This window comes from Sinocyclocheilus anshuiensis, unplaced genomic scaffold (assembly GCF_001515605.1).
Source record: "Sinocyclocheilus anshuiensis isolate Anshui unplaced genomic scaffold, SAMN03320099.WGS_v1.1 scaffold1045, whole genome shotgun sequence".
NCBI lineage: Eukaryota > Metazoa > Chordata > Actinopteri > Cypriniformes > Cyprinidae > Sinocyclocheilus > Sinocyclocheilus anshuiensis.
The window spans coordinates 701,391-713,199 of record NW_015555799.1 but is presented as its reverse complement, the minus strand read 5'-3'; the positions used below and the strand labels follow the sequence as shown (position 1 = coordinate 713,199).

At 38.4% G+C, this 11,809-nt stretch overlaps 1 protein-coding gene across 4 annotated transcripts in view; it reads right to left on the bottom strand.

Moving 5' to 3' along the window:
* The window catches only part of LOC107674925 (uncharacterized), a 58,383-nt gene extending 50,855 nt beyond the window's left edge, over positions 1 to 7,528 (bottom strand). Inside the window, exons 1-3 of one of the 4 annotated variants that reach the window (XM_016469078.1) lie at positions 7,474 to 7,528; positions 7,306 to 7,406; positions 6,624 to 6,784 (exon numbers count right to left, since the gene is read on the bottom strand). In XM_016469078.1, coding sequence (XP_016324564.1) covers positions 6,624 to 6,681 — 58 coding nt within the window. In that variant the 5' untranslated portion in view covers positions 6,682 to 6,784; positions 7,306 to 7,406; positions 7,474 to 7,528. Of the gene's footprint in view, positions 1 to 6,623; positions 6,785 to 7,305; positions 7,437 to 7,473 lie in introns of those variants that run through there. The other 3 variants (XM_016469079.1, XM_016469080.1, XM_016469081.1) reach the window with 3 other exon arrangements.
* Positions 7,529 to 11,809: the final 4,281 nt, after the last annotated feature.

Genomic DNA, 11,809 nt, shown 5'->3' with positions numbered 1-11,809 from the left:
CCTTTACCTAAATTCATTACTTCAGAATTATGTGCCCTCTAGAAGCTTGCGTTCTGCAAGTGAACGTCGCTTGATTGTGCCATTCAAAAGAAGCACAAAATCACTTTTACGGACTTTAAAATTAAATGTTCCCTCCTGGTGGAATGACCTACCCAACTCAATTCAAGCAGCTGAGTCCTTAGCCATCTTCAAGAATCGGCTAAAAACACATCTCTTCCATCTTTATTTGACCCTCTAAATCTAGCACTCTCTATTCTAATTACATTCTTAAAAATAAAAAAAAAATAAAAACTAACACTTGCTTTCTAATCTTTGTATTCCTTTTTCTTTTCATTTATTATACAATTAACAAAAGCAAAAAAGACCTCTAACACTAGCTTGCTCTATTCTTTTTCAATTCTATCGGTTTTCTTTTTATTATATTATTTAAAAAAAAACATTGCTACGTGTACCGCGTTAAGCTAACTGAGACTTGTTATAGCACTTGTATATCATTGATCTTTTGTTGATTTTGATTGCTTCCATTGTCCTCATTTGTAAGTCACTTTGGATAAAAGCGTTTGCTAAATGACTAAATGTAAATGTAAATGCACATTCAATACAATTGAGGCACAAAATATGATATTTTAAAGAATGATTGTAACCGGTAGCCATTGACTTCCATAGTTTTTCCATATTATGGAAGTCAATGGCTACCGGCAAATGTTTGGTTACCCACATTCTTCAAAATATCTTTTTATGTTCAGCAGAAGAAAGAAACTCATACAGGTTTGAAACAATGTGGTTGAGTAAATTATTTTTGGGTGAATTTTGGATGAACTACCCCTTTAAGGGAACAGATCAGCCAAAAATGAAAGGTTCATCCATATATGCTTGTGCATATTCAAACTTTGTTAAGATGTGTTGTGCCAGGTTTGACAGATGATGCCTAACACTGGTTCTTAGTACTCATTTAATGACCAATTGCAATGCACCATGTTTGAATATGCACAAGTGCAAATGAGATTTGAGAGCTAATGCAGAGGGGAAGGTTTTCAGTGACAAGCTATTTCACTTTCAATCCGTTTCTCACCCAAAGAATCATACAGTACAACTTAGTGCACATACAAATTACTTTCAAGGTGATTTTTTTTCCCTTTTTGGCAACTTGTGGAACAGATCTGCAAGGAAATTATTCAGAATTTCTACTTGTGTTTTACTTGAGGAGGAATAGGACGACTGAATTTTCACTTCTGAATGAACACTGGAGTTTAGCAGCTGATTCTAGATCAGTGTGAGGGTCAGAAGCCTGTGATATGCGCTCATAACGCAGCTCTTATCAGTGACGGCATGGCAGCCGCTGGCAGTTCTGGGTTTCAGCGAGTTGTAGTTTATCTCTGTCTGACGCTAATGAGCCATTCATGAGTCGGGCTACAGCCGGCCGGCTCGAGAGACCACCTGACGCTCAAGAGACAGGACACATCCTGAGGGACTCGGGACAGACAGAGACACGGACAAACACAGAGACACTGGGTGGGGAGTGACAGCCACCCACAAAGGGTCTTCTGTGTTCCAGTCCAAAGTTTATTTGTAGCACTTCAAAGCTTACAGCCATAGAGTTACCGCTTACCGTGTTAGAAGGGACATAAAAGCAGCAAATCAGCATATTACAATGATTTCTGAAGGATCATGTGACACTTAAGACTGGATGCTGAAAATTCAGGAATAAATTACATTTTAACATATATTCATATAGAAAACGGCTATTTTAAATTGTAATCATATTTCAGAATATTATTGTTTTTACTGCATTTTTGTTCAAATAAATGGAGCCTTGGTGAGCAGAAGAATCATTAAAAAAAAATCTTACCAAGCAAACGCTTGAATAGTGTATTTCATGAGAACAACTGTTTTCATTTCATCATTTCAAAATGGAATGATTCTGCTTTTCTATTGAAAATGCTTTTATTTTTATATTTTCAGTTTTAATTTTAATTGTACTTTCATTAATTTTGTCATGTGCTTTAATCATTTTTATTAAATAAATCTATTTGGTTTTAATTTATAAGTTAAAATATAAAATATATATATATATTTATTTTTATACTGTTAGTTCTAATAATTTTAGTACTTCAACTTTTTTCGTAAAGCTTTTGCATTTAATAGTTAGCTTGGTTTAATGATTTTATTTTAGCTTTATTTAAATTAACAAAAAATGTTATACTTTTAGTAAATGATAACAGTCTTCTACCAATAGAGTGTAATTCTCCCAGTTTTGTTTAACACATTTTACCATGTGTAAATCTGAATTTTGTCCCACAAAATCAGTGCAAACAGTCTGCAGATTGTGTCAGGGCTTGGGTCAAAATCCTAAAACTACGAAAACCCAAAAAGTATATAATAATTAGGAACAAATGCTCTCTAATGGTGTTCTTACCGAAGGTATTTGTTGCAACCGGCTGTTGCTAGCTACTGCTCAATCTCTGCAGTCGCCTGAAAATATTAAGATCTAAAAAATTAAGCATCAAAGGTGAAAAGCGCAATACGGTGGCTCTGCTGGATGACACCGCTCTGTTTGTCTAACCAATGGACGACAAGGAGTTATTATATGTAATAATTCTGTTTATTAATGCTAATGGAACAGAACTTCCACATGTTAGATGTGAGGAGTCAAGAACTGATCAATCTGTGTAGAGTTTAAAGTCTGAGAGAATAAATCAGGATGGATATGTGGAGAACAGGAGCGCAGCAGACATTCAGAGCTCATTCCAGTTTCATGGGGAATACGTGAAGACATGAGTGTGTGAGGCTTAATTTGAGGATTGTGTGTGTTTCTTTGATGTTTTCTCTCGTCTTAAGATCTTGTTCACACTTCACATCAAGGGAAATCAGATACAACAGAAGGTTTCCAGCAGCTTCTCCATGTTCCAGATTGTACGAAAATGTGCTAACTGAACACACAAGACTGAACGACAAATTCATACCTTTATTCAGCAAGGCTGCATTGAATAGTTCAAAAGTGACAGAAAAGACATTTGTAATGTTGCAAAAGGTTTCCATTTCAAATAAACGCTGTTCTCACCACCTGAGTAATGATGCTGAAAATTCAGCTTTGATCACAGGAATAAATTACATTAATATATTCACATAGAAAACAATAATTTCACCTTTTTACTGTATTGTTGATCAAATAAATGCAGCCTTGGTGAGCAGATAAGACTTCTTTCAGAAGCATTTTGAACTGTAGTGTATTTTTATAAAAATAATGTTTGTCTTCATAGTCTTCCTTCAAAACAATCATTCAACATATACAGACACAAATTCAAGCATTTTATCCAGCAAATCAACCAAAATAGGACGACCAGAACTCAAAAAAAAAAAAACAAGAACAAAAAAAAGCTCAGTCAGAAGAGGAAAAAAACAGATTGTTAATTGCGAGCACGAGATAGAAATCGGTCTCCATGCGGTCGCGTCACCAGGTCTCAGTGCCACCCAGACCAGCCGGCGGTCCTTCAGCGGGCGGAAGTGCCTCATTTAAACGCTACACGCCGTATTTAACATGGGGATTTTTTTCCTGTTACCATCATTGTGCTTATTCACTGAGGAACCGTCTGTCTCTCTCTCTTTCTCATGCTGTCTGTGTGGTGCAGTAATGATAGTGTGGTGGCGGGAATATCAGGTAGTTACATAACGGCCCCTGCGTGTTCCTCTTCCTGAGGATGTCAGATCCACTGCTTTTCTGCGGATTACAGCCACTAACAACCACACAATCTTGGGCTCTGTCCCACTGCCTAAAAACAACTAAAGGCCTGCAGTCTTCCTCTCTGATGACGGACAGACCGTCTGACCCTCTCAGGAGTGACAAAAGCATGAGAAACTGCTGAGCAGACTGAGTATTTCCAGTAAAACACAAAGTGAAAGTACAAGCGAAGCAGATCACTGACATGGCACACATTGGAAGCCAGAAGTGCAAACAATGTTGTCGGCTATCATTCAAACACACAGGAGAACGCCGATGATTGTGTCTCTAAAGCTTAATGTCTTCTCGCTAACAGGACCCTGTGTTTATACCAAGACATCAAGCAATCAGTGACCAAAACAAACCACCTGCGGCATCTGGATAACAGCAGACTGACTCAATCTCAATGCGTCAAAGGCTTTCAGTTAACAGCAAGATCAATCCTTCACACTGGGCTTTTACCAGTGGTGTATTGTAACGAAGTAATAATACTTCGTTACAGTACTTAAGTATTTTTTGGGAGTATCTGTACTTTACTTGAGTTTTTATATTTCAGTCAACTTTTACTCTACTACATTTCCTAATTAAAATGTATCATTTTACTCCGATACATTTCACCGAAGCATATTCGTTACTTACTACAAAATAGTCAGAAGAACACGGACTGCACGGATGCAGGTTTGACGAATCAGTGGTCTGGCGTTTGAAAGTTAGACTCCTAAAAACACCTTTGCTCATGTGCAAACAAGTGCGCGCACAACCACGGATGATTCATTTTCCACTCAAGTCGAGTCTGGGGTGTGCGATACAGCATCGTCTGCGATAATATGGTAAGTGTTGTTGTAATGATGTGCGATCTGACATGACATTATCAAGTAATGATAGGCTATATCACCAAATCACACACAGAGTGCACGCACGTTGATTTATTAGTCTATTAAAACTCTATTAATTCAAGGCATTCGAAATTGTAGATGGCAAAAATGCTTCTGTATGCTTTTTATATTTATATAATGTAATATAGTTAACTTGATCTATATCACACAAGAGTACCGTTTTTCTGCAGATATCAGCATGAACACATTTAATAATCATTTTATACAAGTTCAATAAAACAATAAGTGACTTAAATTTTAGACATAATATTGCTTGTTTTTGCTCAATTTTGCCAACAAAAATAGTTCCAAACAAAGATCACACAGCACTGTTTTGCATCTCTGAGAATTGGATGGTGTTTACATATTGAATAACTCAGCTTTTTGGACGAATCGGTTGAATAAATGATTCAGTGATTCACTCATTAACGCAGTCAAATGCTTTGTTCCTGAATGAATCAGTCGTTTTAATGAATCGGTTGAATCTCAATGACTCACTCATTAACAGTCACTTGCTGTCACCTACTGGCGGTTTTAATTTCAAAATTCCAGGCATTCTAAATTGTAGACGGCAAAAATGCTTCTGTATGCTTTTTATATTTATATAATGTAATATAGTTAACTTGATCTATATCACACAAGAGTACCGTTTTTCTGCAGATATCAGCATGAACACATTTAATAATCATTTTATACAAGTTCAATAAAACAATAAGTGACTTAAATTTTAGACATAATATTGCTTGTTTTTGCTAAATTTTGCCAACGAAAATAGTTCCAAACAAAGATCACAGCACTGTTTTGCATCTCTGAGCAAGGGACGGTGTTTACTTATTGAACGAATAAGCTTTTTGAACGAATCGGTTGAATAAATGATTCAGTGATTCACTCATTAACACATTCAAATGCTTTGTTTCTGAATGAATCAGTCGTTTGAATGAATCGGTTGAATCTCAATGGCTCGCTCATTAACAGTTACTTGCCGTCACCTACTGGCGGTTTTAATTTCACATTTCGAAATTAAAATGATTTTTTTTTTCAGGTTTTAAATTATTTCAAACATCAGTATTCAACGTTTTATGTTAAAAACAAAACATTAGGCCTATTTATGCATCTGTAAACCATAAACTGTGTAAATACATCTAAATGCTATTTCAGATGCTGATTCCAGAAATGTTTTCTTACGTTGGAATGAAAGACACTAAGTACCGGAAGAAGTGATTCTTATTCTTACCCAAAAATACAAAATGGAAGAGTTAAAACTGAACAATCTTTTCCATTTTGCATTTATTTGTACTTTTACTTTCAATACTTAAGTATATGTAAGATTTTTAAAAAATACTTTTCGTAATACTTAAGTACAATAAATATCACATACTTTAAGACTTTTTCTCAAGTAATATTCTAAACGGTGACTTCAACTTCTACTAAAGTCATTTTCTGGTAAGATAGCCGTACTTTTACTTGAGTATGGCTTTCAGGTGCTTTATACACCACTGGCTTTTACAATGAACATCTTATTTCATTTCAAAAACGTGACTATAGCCCAATAGTTCAAAACTAGCCCAATATACATTAATGGTAATGCAGAACCAAAAGGTCTTCAGTGGCTCAATATTTATTCACAAAATCTGTTACACATTTGACTACACAATCTACAGGTCATAGACCTAAATAAAAACATCTATTTATCATCTTTATGATTTAATATCTCTCACTGCACACTCTGAACTTTAAGTCAAAAGTATTATTTAACATCACCTAAATGTATTATACCAACAAAACCATTTTTATAGGCTAGAAAGAGCTCTTTAAGGTAACAGACATCTTGAACAGTGAAGCTGCTTGAATTGATTGAGAGAAATGTGATTATTTCAAAGAAGTTTCAATAGTTTTAATTTGAACACATTGTCGTTTGTCGTATAAGTGTCCGTATATTTACAGATTAGTTGAGATTAACTGAAAGGTCAGCACATTTACTTTATGTTGGTCTTCGTCAGGCACTTCAAGCATATTAACGGTCTTCTTACCTGAAGCTGCTGTTCTCAGGCACAGAAGAACAGCTATGAAACGTGTGATGCTCCTCATGTTCAGACGTGTGCTTTGCTGTGAATGCGTCTCTTCTGATGGACTCAACAGTTGTGGCTGATATTTCAGAGGAGTGACCAGAATATTCCACACTCGATACTTCCTGAGAGAGAAATCAACATTAGTTTGATGGCAGCAAAGACCGGTATGTGACTGTACAACACTAGTTTAAATTACATTTACTCTTATTATAGTACATAATAACATACATATTTTATGTAACTCCCAACATACTGTTTATATATTTACATATGCCTGTGTCTGTTAACTTTAATAAAATAAATAAATGCTCAGGCAGGCGGATTTAAAGTATGTCTCATCATTAGGCGGTTCTGTGATTCACAACGTTTACATTAGCCACAACATCACAGTTTAGATAAACTATAACACTAAACAGTAAACTATCACACATCTGATACACACGCACAAACATACGATTCACTCGTTATGGATTCATTCACTTAAAAGTTGTTCAAAGTTATTAGAACCGGCATTACAGCGCATCTAGAAAGTCATTATGAAAGCAAAGAGCGAGAGAGAGAGAGAGAGACACTAAACACAGTCACACTTCCCAAACAAACCCCTTTAACCCGTGAGGCTGGAAAACAGGCGAAAGAGGTTTACCTTGCGCTGGAACCTCAATCCGACAGCTCAGATCCAGCGGTCAGTCAGTCAGTCCAGCTGAACCCTCAGCACTGACATCAGCAGCAGCACGGACCCTCCCACTGCTCACAACACAACAAACGCACAGCAAATCAGCTTTCACACACGGTGCATATGGATGATGATCACCTGCATGATATACTGATGAAGGATGATCAGGTGAACGATTGATGATGAAGAGGATGATGATGCACGTATGACTGTCTGATGACAGCGCCCTCTTCAGGTGCAACACCATTACTACTGATCTGTTCAGAGACTTCACTTCCCTGCGAGAGTTTATAAACAGTTAACACGGCGATCGGAACACTTTATTGTCCTAAAACTGTGGTCTCAAATTCAATTCCTGAAGGGCCACAGCTCCGCACAGGTTTGCTCCGACCCTAATCAACGGGGGTCTCCAAACTTGGTCCTGGAGGGTCAGTGTCCTGCAGCTCCAACTTGCCTCAACACACCTGCCTGGAAGTTTCTAGCATGCCTAAAACCTTAATTAGTTGGTTCAGGTGTGTTTGATTAGGGTCCAGGACTGAGTTTGGAGACCCTGCTAATCAAACATTTTTACGGTAAAATTCCGGCAACCACAGCTGCTGGTTTTTTACCGTAAATGTAACGAAAAAATTTTTACAGTACACCTGATCCAGCTCAAGGTCTTCAGGTTTACTAGAAACTTCAAGGAAGGTGTGAGTTGGAGCTGGTTGGAGCTAAACTCTGCAGGGCTGTGGCCCTCCAGGAATTGAGTTTGACACCACTGTCCTAAACAGATTGCAAATTTGCATTAATTTCATACAAATTACAAATCATTTTCGCAAAACACTGAGCACAAAATTCTCAAATGTTGTCATAAAAGCCAACCAAAACTTTAATATTTTAGGTAAAGAAAAAAAATTCCATCTGTTTTTATTGGTTTTACACAAATCACAAACATTTATGTACCATTTGTCCGAACACAAGAAACTAAATTCTGCAGTTTATGATATTATCAAATGCACATGGTATATTTTCAAAGGCCCCAAACTGATAACTGCTCGGTTAATAATACGCACAGCACAGGAAATGCAGTTTTCCTCATTCTTTAAACATTTATCACAATTGCTTTAACTATAAAAGGAAATACAAAGAGTATTTACTCTTACAAAGAGTAAGAAAAGAATAAGAATTTGCAAGAGAATTGGAAATAAAGAGGTGTGAATCTATAAGGTGGTGGAGTGGATAGAGGAAAGAGTGTAATGAGGGAGAGAAAGAAGAGTGGAAGAGGTAGAAAGAGAGGAGAGAAAAGATCAGAGTGGAGGACAGATCTAAATAATTATGTTGATGATACACTTCTGTGTTTATAAGTATTGTACTATGATTGTCGATAGTGCACATTTATAGCCCTCCTGGGACAATACTGTTCTTTAAATGTCTAAACATTTCTTTCAGAATTTAAGTTTGAGAACATTCTGGACAGTCAAGTTTACATATAGGCCTATATATATAGAGAGAGAGAGAGAGAGCGAGAGAGAGAGCGAGAGAGAATACTATAAATGTGTATATATATATATATATATATACATACATTTATATATGTATATATAGAGAGAATATATAGAGAACACCTGTAGTTCTATTTTGCATCAGTGGTGAATGGCTCATAGGAAAACAATTCATTATGAAGATCTTATGTGTTGTGTTGTTGCATATTTGACAAATAAATATTTGTCTGACTGAACTTTGATAATTGTGACTCTTCGCATTTTTTGATGAACTTTCACATTCTCCATATTTTGCATACAAATAAGCAAGGAACTGTTCTCAGTATTTGTTTTCAGTATTTGAAATGATGGACAATCAAGTGGTGGCTTTACAGACAAAAAAGTGAGTTTGTGTGGCCTTTACTCTTCAAAGCGGCTTCTGATGTACATGGACAAAAAACATGAAGCTCATTCTGCACGTATACCGTCCACACAGTCAATCACAGGAAGTGCTGTCTGTCCGTCTGGATGCGGCTTCCAGCGTGGTGCCACTTGTTTCCATGTCATCAGCAAACAACACTTTCAACAAAGGGAAAGTGTCTGTGTGCAGGCCCTACATTTCCTTATGACCCTCAGAGGGCCTGGTCAAGGACACGAGCGACAGGCAGGAATTCACTCCTGTCCACTGAACCTGTTTACTGATGCTGATTTATGATTTACTTACTATATAAGAATGAAAATGCAGTGACAGCACAATAAATCTCTTGCTTTTAGTTTGTATTGCATACGTTGTGTTTTTCAGTAAGTTTGTATGAATAAAGCCCCCTTGTTGTTGAGGCTAAAGACCACCATGAAAACATCCAATGTGGCTCCAAAACACAGTTTATTAGTTTGAACCATTTGAATAATTGCATTCCGTTTTTTATTTTTTTATTTGTTTGTTTGTTTATATTAATTACTTTATTTATTTTTAATGTTTCATAATTATATATCTCGCTTTATCAAAAGGATTTGCAAATGGTGACCTATTTTGTCCACTTTAACTTTTTCCCCGCCACTGATGGATTTTTGAGATGGTCCTCACTGCAGAACACAAGATCCAGGGGGCGTGGATCTAACCCTAACCCTAACCCTAACCCCTAACCCTAACCCTAACCCTAACCCAGATCCAACTCCTCCCACCTTACATATACCTAAACCTACCTGTCTCCACCCCCTGATCCCTAAACCCACCCATCTCCACCCCTAAACCTACCAATCTCCACCCCCTAGATGTGGACCCAACCACGCCCCCTGGATCTTTTGTTCTGCAGTGAGGGGATACTGGGGATTTTTCCGGCTTTCTGTGCTTTCACTGTTATACGGTAGGAGGCGCTATTACGCATCTTCTGAAAGAGTAATGAATGTGTGGATCAAAACAGGCAAAGAAGCAGCAGAAACAAATGACTGTATATGTAAGCAGATGCATATGTAAAATTGTCAAACATTAAACCGCATATAAATCAAAACTGCCTAACCTTACCGAATTAAATGACGATCCAGGAAGGGGTTTGGACTGTGAAGCTTTGGGGGTGTTGATGAAAGTGATCTACTCCATCGTTCGTTCTGAATCCCATCCGGACGTAGTCTTTGACAAAAATGGGGGTGAAAGTGACATGTGGCCAAGTATGGTGACCCATACTTGGAATTAGTGCTCTGCATTTATCCCATCCAAAGTGCACACACACAGCAGTAAACACACACACACACCGTGAACACACACCCGGAGCAGTGGGCAGCCATTTTTGTTGCGGCGCCCGGGGAGCAGTTGGGGGTTCGGTGCCTTGCTCAAGGGCACCTCAGTCATGGTATTGAAGGTGGAAGAGAGCACTGTACATTCACTCCCCCCACCTACAATCCCTGCCGGTACGAGACTCGAACCCGCAACCTTTGGGTTACAAGTCCGACTCTCTAACCATTAGGCCACGACTTCCCCCTAGACCACAGAAGATCATTCCACCAGGCTTCTGGAGGGGATGTAGATTCGTAAGAGTGAGTGGAAGTAGGAGGGTGCTGAGCTTGTGACTGTTCTATATGCAAGCATCAATGTCTTGAACTTGATGCGAGCCACAACCTGTAGCCAGTGCAGGGAGATAAAGAGAGGTGTGAGGTGGGCCCTTTTGGGCTCGTTGAAGATCAGTCGTGCTGCTGCATTCTGAATCATTTGAAGAGGTTTGATTGTGCATGATGGAAGTCCAGCCAGAAGAGCATTGCAGTAGTCCAGCCTAGAATTGACAAGGGCCTGGACAAGAAGTTGTGCAGCATGCTCTGTTAGGAAGGGCCTGATCTTTCTGATGCTGTGCACTGCAAACCTGCAAGATTGAGCGTTTTTTACAATGTGGTTGATGAACCTAGCTAGATGGTGAAATCATGCTGTAGAGTCGGAGAGGCAGGGAAAACGAGAAGCTCAGTCTTTGCCAGGTTGAGCTGTAGGCGATGTTCATTCATCCATGCCAAGATGTCCGCCAGGCAGCCTGAGATCCGTGCAGCTACCGTTGGATCATCTGGTTGAAATGAAAGATAGAGCTGTGTGTCATCAGCTTCGCAATGGTAGGAGAAACCATGTGCCTGTATGATGGGACCCAGTGATGTACTGTATATGGAGAAGAGGAGGGGTCCAGTAACTGATCCCTGAGGAACCCCAGTGACCAGTCGATGTACTTTGGATACCTCCCTCACCTGGGCCACCCTGAAAGTCCTGTGAGATAGGATTCAAACCAGCAAAGTGGAATCCCTGTTATGTCAGTGATGAAAGGGTGGACAGGAGGACCTGATGATTCACAGTGTCAAAAGCGGCAGATAGATCCAGCAGAATGATAGATCCAGCTTTCACAATTCAGTGACTGACAGTGATGCAGTCTCAGTTGAGTGGACACTTCTGAAACCTGACTGGTTAACGTCCAGTTGGTAATTCTGTGAAAGAAATAATGATACCTGGTTGAAAACAACTCATTCAAGTGTTTTCACTATAAATG